This window comes from Dermacentor andersoni, chromosome 1 (assembly GCF_023375885.2).
Source record: "Dermacentor andersoni chromosome 1, qqDerAnde1_hic_scaffold, whole genome shotgun sequence".
Classification (NCBI taxonomy): Eukaryota; Metazoa; Arthropoda; class Arachnida; order Ixodida; family Ixodidae; genus Dermacentor; species Dermacentor andersoni.
Window position 1 is genome coordinate 117,746,152 of NC_092814.1, and position 16,183 is coordinate 117,762,334.

Here is a 16,183-nt window from a genome sequence, read left to right on the forward strand (position 1 = left end):
GCAAGACGAATCACTATAACTAAAGTAACGTATAAAAACATCACGCAGAAACTCCACTGGAGTTGGTGGTAATGAGTTTCAAACATACGACCCCACGCACTGAAGCCGAGTGTGTTAACCACTGTGTTCAACACCCACGCTTGCAGAAGGTGAATATATCTGAACCATATGAATGTGTTGCACCAGCGGTACAAAGCAAATGTCAAAGGAGAACAGTTTCCATGAAGGCTTTCTTGAATGATTTGGTGATGGTGGAATAAAAGCCATCTCTAGGACCACATCTAGACCCGACTTGCAGCATTGTAGACTTTAGGAAAATTCAGATTTTGCGAAAATTTAATGGCAAACATGCCACATCCCCGATGCGTTTCGGTGGTCGCAGGATGCGCCTTCCATTCGGGCGTTACTTCAACGACCGAAATACCACCGATCTCTCAGGGCGCATGCCCTTTGCTTCGCGCAACAGACAGATAAGCAGTCAACGAGTTGATAAGGAGTGATGAGTATTAAATGGGTCTCATCACGATTGATAATGATTCGACGGGGATGGAAAGGTGCTAAAGAGCGATAAGGGCTTAGAATGGTCGGAGCAATTCTGATAAGAACCAATAAGGGTTGATAAGGACTGAAAAGACGATAAGGGGCGATCATGTCCGATAATGCTGATAACGACTGATAAGGGTCGTATGTCCGATAAGGTTGGTAACGACCGACAAGGGTTAATATGTGTTTATACTGGTCGGATCAAGTTTGATAAGGTCAATAATGATACCGGGTTGCGTGGTGATGAGCAAGTGGCACAATGCTTACGCATACTTAACAACTCCAGTGGATTTTCTGCATGATTTTTTTAAAGCCTCTTTTTCCTTAGCTTTCCGAGGCACTCTCTTCTTTTTCGCTCTTCCCTCGGTGCGGGTAATAAAGTTACACGCCGACTTGCGATCAAAACACGAATTGATCACGTCGAAAGCCCCATAAGCAGCAAAAAATGTGTGGCACGCGAGCTTTGTTGCCCGAGTCGCCCTGTGAAACGCGATGTTCGCAAATGCGACTGGAAAAGACGCGACCACGGATGCTATCGACGAACGCGCGAAATGCGAATAATAAAAAAAAAATTCACCGACGATTACGATACTCCCTAGTGCGAAATATGAGCGCAGCTTTATACGTGTTTTCATTTCGCTGTGTTGGCTGACGCGGACGATCTGTCTCGTGCGGCACGTCGCACATGGAGCACATGCCTCGCTAATCGGGAGATCGCGAGAGGCAGCGCGTGGGTGACGCGTGGGCGCGATTCACAGCAGCTGCCGCCTCCGCTCATGCAGCGCTTTGTTTCCATGTATGGTATCGGTGGCGTCATCAGCGAACAGACGACGCGCGCTACTCTGGCCTCATCTCGTAGCCATCTTCGCCGCAGACCCCGTCTTGCGCGGCACTACGCTTTTCTCACACTTCCGCCATACCCTCCTCCTCCGCTTTCCGCCTCATTGGTCCGCTGCACTCTCCTCCGCTTTCCTCCTCGCGCTCTCTTCGCTATTGCCGTCTTTCATCCGCCGCTGCGCTCCGCGCTCGCTTTTTCATCCTTTGTTGTGCTCGTTCGCTTGGTTACAAGGGACGCCGACGCTGATCCCTGTGGTACCCCGCAGTTAATATTGCTGTACGATGAATTAATGTGATCAATGACAACCTTTTGCTTACACGCCGATAGATAACTGGAAAATAAATCAAGTGAGTTATCTGTGATTCCATAGCCATGCATTTTTTCTAGTAAAATGGAATGACTAACTGCATCAAATGCTTTCTTAACGTCTAACAATACTACTATTACTATGTTGTTTTCATGCAGTGCAGAATTAATATGTTGCGAAAGCATCGAAACAGCAGTAGAAGTGTACCTGCTAGCAACAAAACCATGCTGCTGGGGACAAAGAATGTTACGATTGTGCAGGAAGTGCTTTAATTGTGACGCAATTAATTTTTCGAATGTGGTGTTGGTACAACTCAGGACAGATATCGGTCTGTAGTTGTCAGGGAGGTTCCTGTCACCAGATTTGTATACTGGGATTACTTTAGCAGACTTAAGTATGTTAGAATAATTCTTAGAAGAAAATGCATGGTTAAATATGTGGCGCAACGGACTGCACAGGACATCAATGTTTGCCTTTAGAATTTTCAGAGCTATGGTGTCATCGCCAGCCGTCTTGTTCCCCGTTAACTAGATGAAAATTATCGGAAACAGTAAAGGGTGCACTTAAATTGGGTATATGAGTAGACAAACCGAGAGACAAACCGCTGCCACTGGTCACCGCCAACACTGCTGAAGATGAGGATGGATGGATGGATTTTATGAGCGTCCCCTCTGGAACGGGGCGGTGGGTTGTGCCACCAAGCTCTTGCTATTATACTGCCTAATGTCCTACCTAGGTTAAAAAATAAAAAAATAAAAATACTATGAACTCCCACAACCAAATTTTCTGATCCACTATTGTGAACTTTGCTTTTGTACGTCTCCGTTTTTTGTCATTTCCCTACTTTTCTTCCACCAATCTTCCAATCGCCTGTTACTAATCTCTATTGCGGACATGTTTACTTTTTCACTGCTCTCACTGAACCCAAGGGCTTCAAGGAAACCAGTGGTGCCTGAATAGACTGCTGGGCAGACATCTTCACATTATAATAAAACATGCTCCATCGTTTCGATAGCTTTACCGCAGCCCCCCAAGCACATGCTTCTTCTTGATTCTTATATCTCACTTTATAGATGCGCGTTCTAAGGCATCCCGTTCTTGCTTTGCAAAGTAATGAGCTTCCCTTTGAGTTATCATAAATTCTTTCTTTCCCGATTTCATTTTTTCCTCTTAGGTAGTTACTCATGGCAGGTTTCTTTTCCATTGCCACCACCGACGAGATTATTTTAGCCTCTCCGACTTTCCGCTTGAGGGCAATTAAATACAGCGCCATCTATGATCCTCTTCACAAAATCACCCTCGTGCTCGACACTACAGGTAACGCCTTATCAGGCGAGTTGGCACTCCTGTCTGTTTTACTCCGTGGTAAAGGGGGCTTAAATCACGCTGTGTTTTAGCAGACTTTGACATGTGCGCAAGCACATGGCAGCCCTTGTGGTAAAGGGGTCCTGAACCACCCCTTGGGCTTGGTGAAAAAACACAGTCCATGAATAGCATATGCTGCTGTGAATATCTCAGCCACATTTTGCAGTCATGTGCAGCACCTGGAGCTAGCAAGCGGAGCATGGTCATCTTTTTCTCAAACAGTCTCGTTTCAACAGAAGCCTATATTTCGTCATATATCAGATTCGCATATGCGGCTGCTATGGGCACATAGCTGACATGAATCAACAAGGGTGTTTGGATCGGGGCTCTTCTTCCTACCGTTATGCAGTTTAATGTAGGCCTGCTTGCACCATATGCACCTACATTATATTTGGCTTAACGTATCCTTATGCAAACTACATACTACTCATTCAAACTGCATTTGACATCATAGCCATTTTTCATTGTGTGCAATGTGAGCAGTGAACTGCATAATGTGATATGTTTTTGTAAGTGCTTCGCATCTTCCAAGGTGGTGCTCAAGTCAGCATTGAACTTATGCCACAGGTTGTGCCTAGAGTTAAGCAATGAACTTGGATATCTGCATGGCACCACAAGTGGTTTGCATGCTTTGGCTTTGGCCAGGCACATTAGTTAGCTCACATCTATGCTTGTATATGTCATGTCATATGTCAGTCATATCATTTGTACCTAGTGCTCTAGGTGCGTCGCCAGGCAAACGTCTCAAGTGTTCGTCAACCCCTTAACTGTCATGCATGAGATAACTTGCCATCATAAAAAGTGCTCTCTGGTGCCTCTGACAAGTGAACTTGTGAATTTTTGGCAATTTTTACACATGTGTATGTGTTCAGTTTCTTGCAGTTTTTACAAGAAAATAATACACAAATTACTTTTGCCAGATATTTGGACTTCTGAAATTTTTTTTGAATTTGTCACAACATTTAAGGAGTTTTTTAAGGAGTTTAAAGACCACATCTTTTTCAGTGGCATAATCACTCTTGGTATTACAGCTAGGTAAATTAAGTCCGGTTCTACAGTGATATGAAAAATTTAGCAAGTGTGCCATGACGAATTCTGTTCAGTGCAACACTTGTGATTGTTTGTTTGCAGGTGAACCTACTTTATGGCCATATGGATGCAGAGCGCTGGGGACGACTCAAATTCCGGCTGCTACAGACGCTGCTTCATGCACTACAGTTAACTCTTGGCTTCTTGGTGATGCTTATCATCATGCGCTACAATGGATGGATTGCCATCTCTGTGCTGCTTGCGTCAGGCTTGGCTCACCATTGCCTTAGCCGCCTTGTCATGCCTGCACGGTTGCTACCAGTGTCTGACTGACATGTCGTGGAAGAACAGTACACTGCTGGTGGCAGGCGGTGATGGACACAAAAACTCTTCACTGGAGGATCAGCTTGGTGCAGAACATTTTTGTGCGCTGCTTCAACTGCTTCTAAGGCAGTGCCTTCAGTTTTACCTCAAGCCTTCAGTTTTCTTTGTGGGTATCTTCTGGATGCCACTGCATGGAAAGACATCTCATTTTAAGATCTGAGCTGTGAGTGTGCCTGTGATGCCTGACGGGCTGCCAAATGCGTGTTCAATAGCACCGTTGTGCTTCAGTGAAAGTGAGTGGTGGAGCTCCCGGTCAACCATCGCATACTTGTGCAGCTGTGTTTACCTATGGAAAAAGTGCCTTCCACAAAGTGATGTACACGTTTACTGTCATTTACTGGCATTTATTTACAAAGGCTTCTTGGGTGTCATTTTGGTTGGTAAAGCCCAGATGGCACTTTGGGCTGCACCATCTTGCTGCTGGTGTCAAATAGATACTTCCGAAACTGGAGGGCCACCTCGATGGGCTTTTGGTCTGCGGGCTGTGGTGGGCGCTTACCACGCTCTCGCGGTAGCAAGGCACACAGCTCTGTAGACGGTTCACCTGCAAATCACGCAACCTATCATAAGGCCTCCACGGTAGCTGGTCCGACCACCCAACTCTGTACTGGCCTGCGGCTTTGCCAGGTGGTTTTAAAGGTCATCAGTAGATAAAACATCAATTTGTGTACAGAAATACAATTAAAGTGTTATCGACAAATAAAAGCGCCAGAAAAAATAAGCTTGCATTTCAGTACATTTTCGAAGGCCTCTCTCTTTTTTTTTCTACCTCTCACTGTGTGCCCCCTAACATGAACATGTATAGCTCTTAGCATGACTTGAAAAGCCAACCAAAGCACTGACCATAAATGCGCACACGCACTTTGCCACCTTGGCCAAAGGGGCCTGCCAAGGTGCCCCAGTCTCCAGTAGCAAGCTTCACCCAGAGTCCATGGAAAGCAGCCAAGTCAGATCCCTTGGAGAAAAGTGAGCGCACCACCAACTCGTCTTCACTCAGTACGCGATCCAGAAGGCCCTTGCGACTTTTTTCCTGCATGTCGAGACACACAAAGCTATTGCAAATACCATCAGACACTGTCTTTATTTGGAGTTTCGGCAACTTACGTATGCTCAATGCAAATCTACCAAATGGAAATTAAGCATTTAGCAGCAGAGTAATCGCAAGCTGTGTGCTTCTGTGAATCATAGTGCACCTTTCACAATTTTTACGAGTATGAATGCAAATTTTTGGAACCAAATTTCACATAATAACAAATATTCATGTACTGAGCTGAATACATTTAGAATATTTTTAAAATATTCTTCAAACTTATTTGTAGTAGACTTTCAAATAGAATGGCCTACGCATCGTTTTTGTTTTTCTTCAAAGTTAACACGCATTAAAGTATGTCTCGAGACACTGCTGCATTGTTACTAAGCATGGCCCAAGGGCATGGAAGTTATGTAGAGTAATACAGCAGAAAAGCTTCCAAACCATTTTGAGCTTCCAATTACAGTACTATTACTAAAATTTGTAAGCACTTAATTCTGATTATGAATGTGCACTTTATCAGTTTACATGAATCTTCAGCACAAAGAACACAAATGCATGTTCCTATTACAAGTAACCGAAACAGACAAGGTTGTAGATACCTTTCACATTCCTATTAGTGCAAACGCCACATGCCTGACTGCATCAATCAGATCATGACAGTTAAACAAATTAAAGAGCTCCAAGTATTTGAGTTTTCACAGCGACTAAGTGAAGTGGAGTTCACCCACCGTGGTGGCTTGGCGGCTATGGTATTTCACTGCTAAGCATGAGGTCGCAGGATCAAATCCTAGCTGCGGTGGTAGCATTTCTATGTGGGTGAAATACAGATACACCCATGTCCCATGCATTGGGAGCACATTAAATATCCCCTGGCTGTCAAAATTAATGTAGAATCCCCCACTATGGCATGCCTGATAATCATATTGTGATTTTGGTACGTAAAACCCCAGAATTTAATTCAAGTGCAGCTGTTCATCTGAGTTCCAGTTATTTCAAGGTGCTATCCTGCTATAGTGGACCCAATGACTGCTGCTACTGAAAGAACAGCCTATGTGCAGCATAACTGGCAGTTGCAGTTCGCCTGGAGCTTCTTGTATAAGGCAGTACAAGTCTTGGTTGTTTCTTGATGATATGAAGCTGCTGACGTTTTGTAATGATGGCTGTTTACCTTGTTCTGTTTGTTGCTAATCTCGGCTTACACACATTTGCATATTTGAAAGATATTCATGAAGTACTGAACAAAATTATTGCTGCCTCTCAATTTTGAACAGTGAATTGAATGCCTTCATATCTGATTTGTTCAAAAGATCCAAATATTGGCACATTTCAAATGCTTTCTAAAATCTCAGAAGTAGCTTTACTTTCTAAGAGTGTTTGTCTTGAATGGAGTACAAACACAACTTAGTACCACTTTGTAGTAAAAAGGAGTACTTTATACACTAGAAAACTAAATCAACCTTGAATCTCCTAACTGCACGAATAAGGATGGAATGGGGCAGAAGTCTGGGATGTCTAAAAATCTGCTTTATTTTTTGCTTATGACTGGCTGGCAGCTATCGAAAAGCAGGACACACTCGATGCAGGAGCCATGACATAAGTTCATTACTATAGACAAAGGATTCCTAGATGCATGGCCAAAGATTGTCTTTTTTACCTCCAGAGAATGTGAACACTGAAGCATGAAATTAACAGCAGTTCATTCCTGTGCAGGACTTCATTTGTCTCAGCACCTGCCAGTGGCCAACTGCAGCCAAAATGCAATGCAATATTGTGGATGTAGAGCTGTTTTCCCCCAGAGCCTATCGTGAAGAAATGGTTGCTGCTCAATGTTTGCAGAAATCTACACTGAGGCATAGTGTTGTGCTACAAGTACCGTAGTGAATCCAGTAGGAGGGTGGTATAAACATCTCGTACAGAGGGAGATGTCATGATGCAGCGAAAAGCAGGCAGAAGAAATTTTCAAAGACTCTGGGCCTTCTTACTTGGATCTGTGATACACATGGATTGTGAATGGTTCCAGTAAGTAATATTGTCCTGCTGGAACGTGTTGAGTATGCTCAGCAGCTCAGCAGCAGGTGTTTAGTTCAGCAGCTCAGCAGTAGCAGCAATTTAGTTTCACAACGCTTCTTGCATCTTTAGAATCATAAAAAGCATAGGGATGCAGAATGAATTAAGGATTTTCAATTCCTCAGTGAGTTTTGACAAGTTTACAGAATGTGCACTCCATGCGAGGACTGTAAATGAACAATAGACATGAGAACATAAACTATTTCATGCCTAGCATACTTGGAAAGCCATTTGAAATATATATATGCTGCATGTAAAACATTGTGAAATACAATGAAAGAAGTAAACCAACTACATGATGACACACTGATACTGAGATACTGACATCTGGAAGTCTACTGTTGTTTACTAAATCAACTTATATGATTTAACACATTGTTTTACTAAAACAACTTATACGTATTGGTCAAACTTGAAGTCCAGGTCTAATAAGAAGTGTTTGAAGGTGTTTGCGACACATTTTAAACATCATTATTTTCATCAGTGCTATTGCTTTTAACGCACCGTCTTTGGAAGTACAATTGTGTGCAACTGTGCGGAAGAGGATATTAAGAGAACGGAAGCATTGCTCAGGGTATAACAGAATTAGGTGAATTTACGTGGTTGAAAAATTTGCAGGTATAGGATGGTGTGGTTGGCATATGGCGACTGGAGAAACTTCAGTCCTACAAGGGGCCTAATCAGGCTCATAATGATCATGAACTGCCTTAGGTCCACTTTGTGAGCCCAAAAGTACCATAGGTCTGTTTCAGAGGGCACAGCTTATGCAGACACAGCTTCTCATTTCTACATGCACAGCAACAATGTAACAAATTGGTGGATTCATCTCACAGTGCAAAATATTTTCAAAATCTCCCGTAGCACTTCTCTCAGCTGTAACCTTCATAAAGGCAAGCTCCGCTGAAAGAGGAGACAAGAGATATGCACTGGCCCTCTGTGAAACAGCGAGGATTCTTCCCCCTTGTATACCTTCTCTGCTAAAAAGTCATGGCTGGCCCTGTTATTACATAGCTTTAGTTGGGCGTCCGCAACCACCTACGTAGGCAACGTGCGAGGTTGTACGTACGTAGCAAAGTGCATGCATGAAATGGCAATAGTTAGCCAGACACAAAAGTTGAGAAAGGGATTGCTGACTTGCATGCGCAGCATCCGGTAGTGGGCTATTCAGCACCACCATATGCCACCTTCTGAAACTGCATAGCCTTTATCAGCCGCCACGAAGTAAAACCACAAGTCACAGTCGTATCCTCAACAAGAGCCATATCGAAAAATGCGCTCTTGTTGACACACGAGAACACACAAAAATGTCCTGCAAAGCCTGCAGAGAGAGCTTCAGGTGCACGCAAGAGACCATGCATGCTGCTGCGCACTGCGCATGAGCACTGTTGCCTTGATGCTTGTGATTTTCACTAGGTCATAGAAAAAGAAAAACGTTTGGCACTAAATATTAGAAGCTTACATGAGCACCAACACATGCACAATGGCAAGTCCCTTCGAAGAGGTACCCACTAAACTAAACTGCAAACTAAATGCAATTTCACTTGAGTTTAAATTTGAGTCGCCAAGCAGTGCCAGTGTTTCAAAGCAAAACTTTATGGAAGATATTGTAACATAAAGAAAACCCGACTCTCCCCCCATTGATCATACCAATGCATTTTAATTATGCTATCTTTATTAACTACCCTTTTGTTCTACATCACTGCTCGTGTGCATCACTTCCAATTGAGACAAATGCCATATCAAGTCCCATTATAAAACCAGGGGCTGCTCGCATTACTAGAGAGTTAAAGTCACTGTATATGGCTCCCTGCGGGAACCATACTAGGGGGACGCAAGCGTTGGGGCCTGCTAGCGTCCCCCTAACCTAAAGCTCTCTACTGACATAACTGTGCTAACAAAGCTCTGGGACACCTTCAACAGAACATTTCACATGAACCCTTGTTGCTCGAACAGTTGCTTTATACATTGCTAATCTGTTTAAAAGTTCAATATACTGCATCAGTGTGGGACCGAAACCATGAAAAGTTAACATATTCATTAGAAATAATGTAAGACAACTCTGGTTGCTTCATATCCTATTTAGCTATAATAGTACTACTGGCATAAGCAGCTTTAAATCTAGCCTCGGCCTACTGTCATTAATGCACATTCATAAAGTTGCCCTATCTGTACCTTTTTCATCACATATTTCGTATGCATCATTCTCTGCTGATAAACTAATTTTCCCTCACTGTGTTTCACCTTGGCTACATCATCATCACACAGTTGGAATTCCATCAAGTGGAACTAATGCCTTCTTTCAGCCATTCCTATTGCATACATCCAAAAAATGGCATCACCTCCTTCATATGCTGCCACCATAGTTGACCAAGAGAATTTCAAGAATTCCTTAACCAATACATTGTTTAACAAAGCCATTTCCCAGTCAAAGAAAACCATTTAGTCCAACTGTGTTTTTCAATAAGACCCAACTGGTTCCAAATGGACGTCATTGAAGCTTGAAATGCCAGTTGGTCCTAAATAGACCCCATTGGAAGTCACTGGATGAGTAACCTTGTGAAAGAACAAAATAGTTTATATAATAATACTAATGCCATAATTTTAATGCGAGTCTTCAATAAAAGAGATTTGTAGTTAGGTGTGATCAAAGGGGGGAAGCATCAAGCTTTTTATGAAGCCTGCCTTGAAATTTTACCAATTTCTCTTGAACCACTGGCACCACTTGCTCAACCAAATTTTGTTTACATATATACAGCACCTGACAGAGAGATATGGTAGAGTGGTGAACGGTGGGTATGTGATCGAAGAGAATTGCCATGGTGTGTTCATGCATCTGTAAGTGTTATCTTTTCTTCCTTCTTTCACTGAATGTAACTATCCCTCTGCCTTTGGCCCTGAGGGTGCACTACATAAATAAATGAATAACAAACTGCCATTCACTGTTCCGTAGCACTACCCCCGGCGGCAAAAGTGCCGTCCCGGAGCGACTAAAGGCCGGACTCGGAAGCAGTGTAGTTGGCCTTGAGCCTACTGACGTGCACGACATATATTTTAGTTGGTAATTAGATATTCCAATTGGTGCTTCTCGAACCCTTCAATAACCAATTGACCAACATGAATCTAAGTAGTGACTCCTTTGCCCCAAGTATGTGCTAATAGACAACAGTGGAACTGAATTACCCCAAACTGAATCCACAATACCAATGTTGTCCAATCAAAACAAACTGAACAAGGCTTTGGCTAGAGGTCTGCACCGAGACATCGGCGCAACGCCGCCGCCGCCAACGTTTCTTGTCGGTAAGATCGGCGTGCCACTTAAATCGGTATAAAGATTCATTTTTTTAAGTGAATCCAGCTCCGTTTGAGATTTTCTGTTGTCTTGCTTAAATATTTTGCCTGTCTCAAACATAGAATCATGTCAAGCAGGGGAGCAATGAATAACACAATACAAACAAAAGTAACCCTGGTCTCCACGCATCTGCGCATGCGTGTCGTCACAAGTCAGCGCAACGTGGGATTCCGAAACCTCCAAAAGCGTAATATGGCGTAACGAGAAGAAACAGCGGCCTCGATCGGTACGTCGGTGTCACGGTTTGAGGGTCGTGGGCACTGTAGTTTCGGGTAGAATCGGCGATATGTCTGACAGCGGCATCAAGGTGAGATGCAACTTGTAACAAGATAGAAATTTCTTGCCCCGATGCGTTTAAGATGTCGGTTGGAAGTTTACGCATATTCCGGCCATTGCATTCGAAGGAGTTTTTCTACCTTTCTACATGTAAAAAAATATGCTTACATGCCTACTGCATGGTGCTGTATCTTTGTAGCATTCATACAAAAAGCTGAATGCAACTGACACCGATAGCTGCAATGAACTATAAAACAGTTTTACGTGCACGTTAAAAAATAACTTTTTTTTTTTCGGAAATAATTGTGCATCCGAGCAATGCCTGCATTTCTACTAATCCGCACTTCGTTCATTCAACGTGTGGGCGACGAGTGAACAAATTGAGCAAATTTGTTTTTTACCGTATCATAACACAGCTGAAAGAAAAGGTTCAACTGCTGCAGCAAAAAAAAAAAAAAAAAAAAGTACTTTGATTCTTTTTTCTTAAGGGAAAAAGAATGTTATCAGAAAAGTTACACAAGCAAAGGGTGAATAATATTCAGAACAAATGATTTCACTTACTGTCCAGTCGGGAATTTGCGTTATAACATCTGCTGATTGTTTGACAGCTTAAGAGGAAGCTTTAGCTCGGGCCCAACTCCGACGCGGCCTATTCAAGTACATGCAAAAACGCAAAAACGTTTTTCTGAGATAACGCCTGGACCGATTTTAATTAAATTTGTTGCATTTGAGAGAGAAAGTTAAATTCTAGTGACTGTTGGAAGCGGAATTTTGATTTAGGGCTTGAATTTTGTTAAAAGGATTTTCAAAAATTCAGACGTTTGAAAAAAATAGAAGCACGAAGTTTACAAGCTAATAGCTCTGCATCAACAATAGATATCGCGATTCTGTAAACGACATCCATTAGACCATTCAAAGCGGACAAATTTGATATGTCAGTTTACATCTTACGTGAATTTGTTACGTTGTTTACGAAGGTTCTGCAAAAGTTGTAATTACACAATACTCCATTTTTTGAGGTTCATGTGTAACATATCAATTTTGTCCGCTTTAGATGTGCTATCAGGTACAATTCACATAATTGCGATATCATTTTTTCTTGCTGAGTTACGGAGTTGTAAACTTGATAGTTTCGTTCTCTAAAAATTTTCGATTTTTGCCAAATTTTTATAAAAAATTTGACGACCTAAATCGAAAATTCGAAACCAACAGTCACTAGATTTTAACCTTTTCTTTTAAATGCAGCAAATCCTGTCAAATTTGGTGCAGTGGTTGCCGAGAAAAACGAATTCTCCTTTTACATGTATTTAGATAGGAGCACCCGAGCTAAAGCTTCCTCGTAAGGGCTAAACCCCACAAAAGTTGGTCACAGAACAGGTCTGCTTTGTTTTACGTAAAGCATATTGTATAAACACAATCTCATTCAGAACAAGTGGAAGCAAGGTTAACATATCTAGAGAGTGTCACATGCGCCGTTGCTAGCTTGGCAATTCTAGACGAATTCACCGACTCTTTGCTCAAGGGAAAAATACCTCATTTAAACCGAGGCATAGCAAAAAAGAAAACAACTGTAACTACGACGCAAGAGCAAGGCTCTGCATAATTGCGGAGAAAGGAATACACAAACACACTCAACAGAGACGCTTTTAGATATACGCCTCTTTTTTAAATATATTGGCCGAAAAGCCAATATAGTCAACACTTGCAGCGTTTTGTATTTCTCTCACTTTCAACACCTCTGTGTTCGGTCCTCTCAGCCCTTAGTGTGGAAAGGCCAAAATTTCAACCAGTTTATCATAGTAGGATGTAGCGAAACGGCTTTTTAAATTTGTGGTTTCGGTTTCCACGCCGCGCTACCAACCAAAAATGACCGTGCGCCGCCGCTGATGAATGAACCGGCGCGCCACCCTACCGGCGCCGCCGCCGCCGGTAGAAACCGACACGGCGCAGACCTCTAGCTTTGGCTAAACACAGTATGGTCCACTACGTCATTTTTTTTTTCTTTTCGGATGGGCATATGGGCTAGTGTAGAACCCGAGTCTTTCAATGCTTACTCTCCTGAGCTCCAGAGTGCGGCCAGGCGCATGCATGTGCTATAGCTGCGCCCTTGGCCGTGATAAATACGATTCTATTCTAATTCTCTTCCTTTTTGCGCTTCGTCATGTGCTCCGAATAGCGCTCCGCCTGCGCTATCTGCGCGATCGGTCGGTCGTGAACAGTGCATGATAAAAAGAGAATAGAATCGAACAGAAGCATCTTTACATAGTGGCTCGGACAGTGGCCCCTAAACTTTTGATAAAGACTGTATGTGCAAGTATCAACAGGAAGTGCGGGGGTCTCACTGAATAAGACACGGGCACAAAGGCCGCGTCGCAGACATAATGCAAAATGCAGGGCGCGTAGCTAGTTGCCGGTTGTTCTGCTAAAGTGATCGTTGTGAAATGTGGTCCTGCTAATGCTAAATGCACTTGCACCTTTAGGAGGTTTATGATGGGTCAACGAAGAAGTCAAACAAGCACGCTCTTCTGTGGCGTTACATCGTGCTTCCTTTTCTGCTTTTGGGAGATCTCAAAAGACACTGATTATTTCTCTTTTCTTTTTTGCCCTTCCACGGTACCTCCGTCGCTCCGCGGTGCCACGAGTCTCGCGCTCGCTCCCTGACGCAATACGAGGCGACACCGGCATGTGTCTTGGCTGGAGGGTTGGGAAACGAGGCGCGAAAGACAGGCGCCATTTGAAACCAGCCAAGCTGCCTTTCCTTTTTTTTTTTTCCCCCACTCTCTCCAAATGTGGCCTTGAGCGCGAGAGGCGCCCGTTCGATCGTTATTATCGTCATCGCAAATCTATAGTGCCCCGCCGCCGCCCGCGTGCTTCGCTGCATTGTCGAGCACAGAGCACGCACGATGTTGCGCAGTTACAATGCCGACAACCTTGCTAGCTCCTTGCACAAGCTTTTACGCAAGCGGTGCAGTGCCGTGCCCGTTCGTTGCACGATGTAGACGGGATATTCTAGAACAGTAGTCGAAAAATAGCTAGTGTAAAGACAGGTGCAAATCCACCGGGCAAGAAATTTAAAGAAGAAAAAAAAAGGGGGGGGGGGCGAGAAAGAGTTCTTCAAACTCCCGCTAACCATTTAGGGTATGTACCGCACTAGCCAACCTCTTCGCAAAAGCCCCTTACCTTGTAAATGAAGCAACAGTTGAGCTTTTGATCAAGCAATCTTCAGCTGATTTCACTATAATGGGTGGCCAGAAGGAAGGCAGGAAGGAAAAAAAAAAAAAAGAACTTTAAGGCAACACTAAGGCCCATTATTGATCTGCCGAGTCCGTGAAGCCAAGCACTCCAGGAAGAAGGGGAAGGGTAAGGGAAATAAGAAGAGGCAATGGTAGTGTTACATGAGTACAGAATGTGCTCTGTATCTGCCCTTATCTCTGAACAGTTGGGGCAGTGAGCTGTGTTACGCCATCCGAAGTTGTAAGAGCATTAGTGGGGTGAGAACAGTGTTCGTTTGAACTTTGCAAAGGGCATGCCTTGTTCTGTGTTGAGTGAAGGGTGAGGTTGGGGTAGAATAGTGCAGTTTTTCCTGATTTCTTGTAGTGTTGTTGTGACTTCTGGGTGGAGGACGAAAGACGGACTCGTTCCGTAGACGAAGAAGAAACGAAAAACTTTATACAATATTTACAGATAGTGGATGATAGCGTACAGGAAGCAGTAGGAGCGCATCAGACAGACTGGGCGGCTGCAAGCGACTCTCTGTCCTCACAATGCGCCGGTTCTCCCTTAAATCCCTTCAGCGGCCCCTCGTCGGCAGGAACCAGGCGGGGCAAGGTGATGACCTCGCCCGCGTCGGATTCTTGATTCGTCGCGGAGATGGGTTGGCGCTTCATGAAGTCGCCTGCCGTGTCGAATTCTTGATTCGTCGCAGAGAAGCGGGAGCTCTCGTCGCCTCGTGGTAGCCACGTGGTGCATGTAGTATGGCAGCTCCCGTCGCCACGTGTTGCTCGTAGTATGGCACAACAGTGTTCAGCTATTTGTTCATTGTACGTGGTGGCATCTTCCACTATCGTTAAATTTGGCGAGGGAATCAAAGGCGCCCGGAGGTTAATTTCGCGGGCACATTGATGAACCAACTCATTTCCTTCGATCCCAGCATGACCAGCTACCCAAAGCAGGGTGATTGTATTGTTCGGGTTGCAGTTACAGGATTCTATTAGGATGCTATGTAGGTGGGTTTCCAATTGTCGGTGTTGTATGTTGCGAATGGCTTTGCTAGAGTCGGTATAAAGGCTGATGTTACTGGACTGATGCTCAGTGAGTAGAGAGGCTCCTTGTATGGCATATATTATCGTGTGTTTTTCCAGAGTGGCTATGTTGGGAGGGTTGGAAAATGGCCCAGCTGTTTGGATGACTGGCGCTGTCTGTCCGGGTGTCTATATTGTGGGCTCACTCTACGTCTCCCCGTACGTCGTCGCCAAGTGGCCCCCGAGAAGTGGAGCTTCACGACGCAGAACGACGGCGTGCGGCGATAGACCCACCGTAGGTTCGAGCACCGAGCCGAAAGGCCTGGCCGGCTCTAGCCGTACGTATGGGCGCTCTCCCAGGAACACAAGACGTCCAGGACAGTTAATGCGTTTATTGATTACAATATGGCCAGCACGTACCAAACTGCACCCAAAGACACGTAGCACACTCGGCGCCCGCGGCCCCCGATGACGGGGGATAAGGCAGGTTCCACGCCGCGTCGAACAATGGCTTGCGCACGCGGACCGAAATGCGTTCGCAAACACTACCTAGCGCTTCCCGTCACCGACACTGGTCAGCGATGGTTCGGACACGCAGAATGTGACGCACCGAGTGCCTGCGACTACTGCAAGGGCGGAACGCAGAACCACTCAGCAAGCCACACTTACCCAAGCTGACAAAGCACGTGAGCGTCCACAGGCCGGGGGCGTTGGCGACACAAATAGCTGGTCGCTCATTACTTTGCCGCTT

At 44.4% G+C, this 16,183-nt stretch overlaps 2 protein-coding genes across 6 annotated transcripts in view; one reads left to right on the forward strand and one right to left on the reverse strand.

Moving 5' to 3' along the window:
• LOC126543903 (high affinity copper uptake protein 1-like) overlaps positions 1–4,823 on the forward strand; it is a 124,740-nt gene extending 119,917 nt beyond the window's left edge. For both annotated transcript variants that reach the window (XM_055061944.2, XM_050191047.3), the window contains exon 4: positions 4,185–4,823. In XM_055061944.2, coding sequence (XP_054917919.1) covers positions 4,185–4,415 — 231 coding nt within the window. In that variant the 3' untranslated portion in view covers positions 4,416–4,823. The remainder of the gene's footprint in view (positions 1–4,184) is intronic.
• The window catches only part of eEFSec (eukaryotic translation elongation factor, selenocysteine-specific), an 85,758-nt gene continuing 74,358 nt past the window's right edge, over positions 4,784–16,183 (reverse strand). For 3 of the 4 annotated variants that reach the window (XM_055061941.2, XM_055061943.2, XM_050191018.3), the window contains 2 exons: positions 5,329–5,496; positions 4,784–5,010 (listed from right to left, as the gene is read on the reverse strand). In XM_055061941.2, the coding sequence (XP_054917916.1) occupies positions 4,801–5,010; positions 5,329–5,496 (378 nt within the window). In that variant the 3' untranslated portion in view covers positions 4,784–4,800. Of the gene's footprint in view, positions 5,011–5,309; positions 5,497–16,183 lie in introns of all 4 variants that reach the window. The other variant, XM_050191020.3, reaches the window with a different exon arrangement.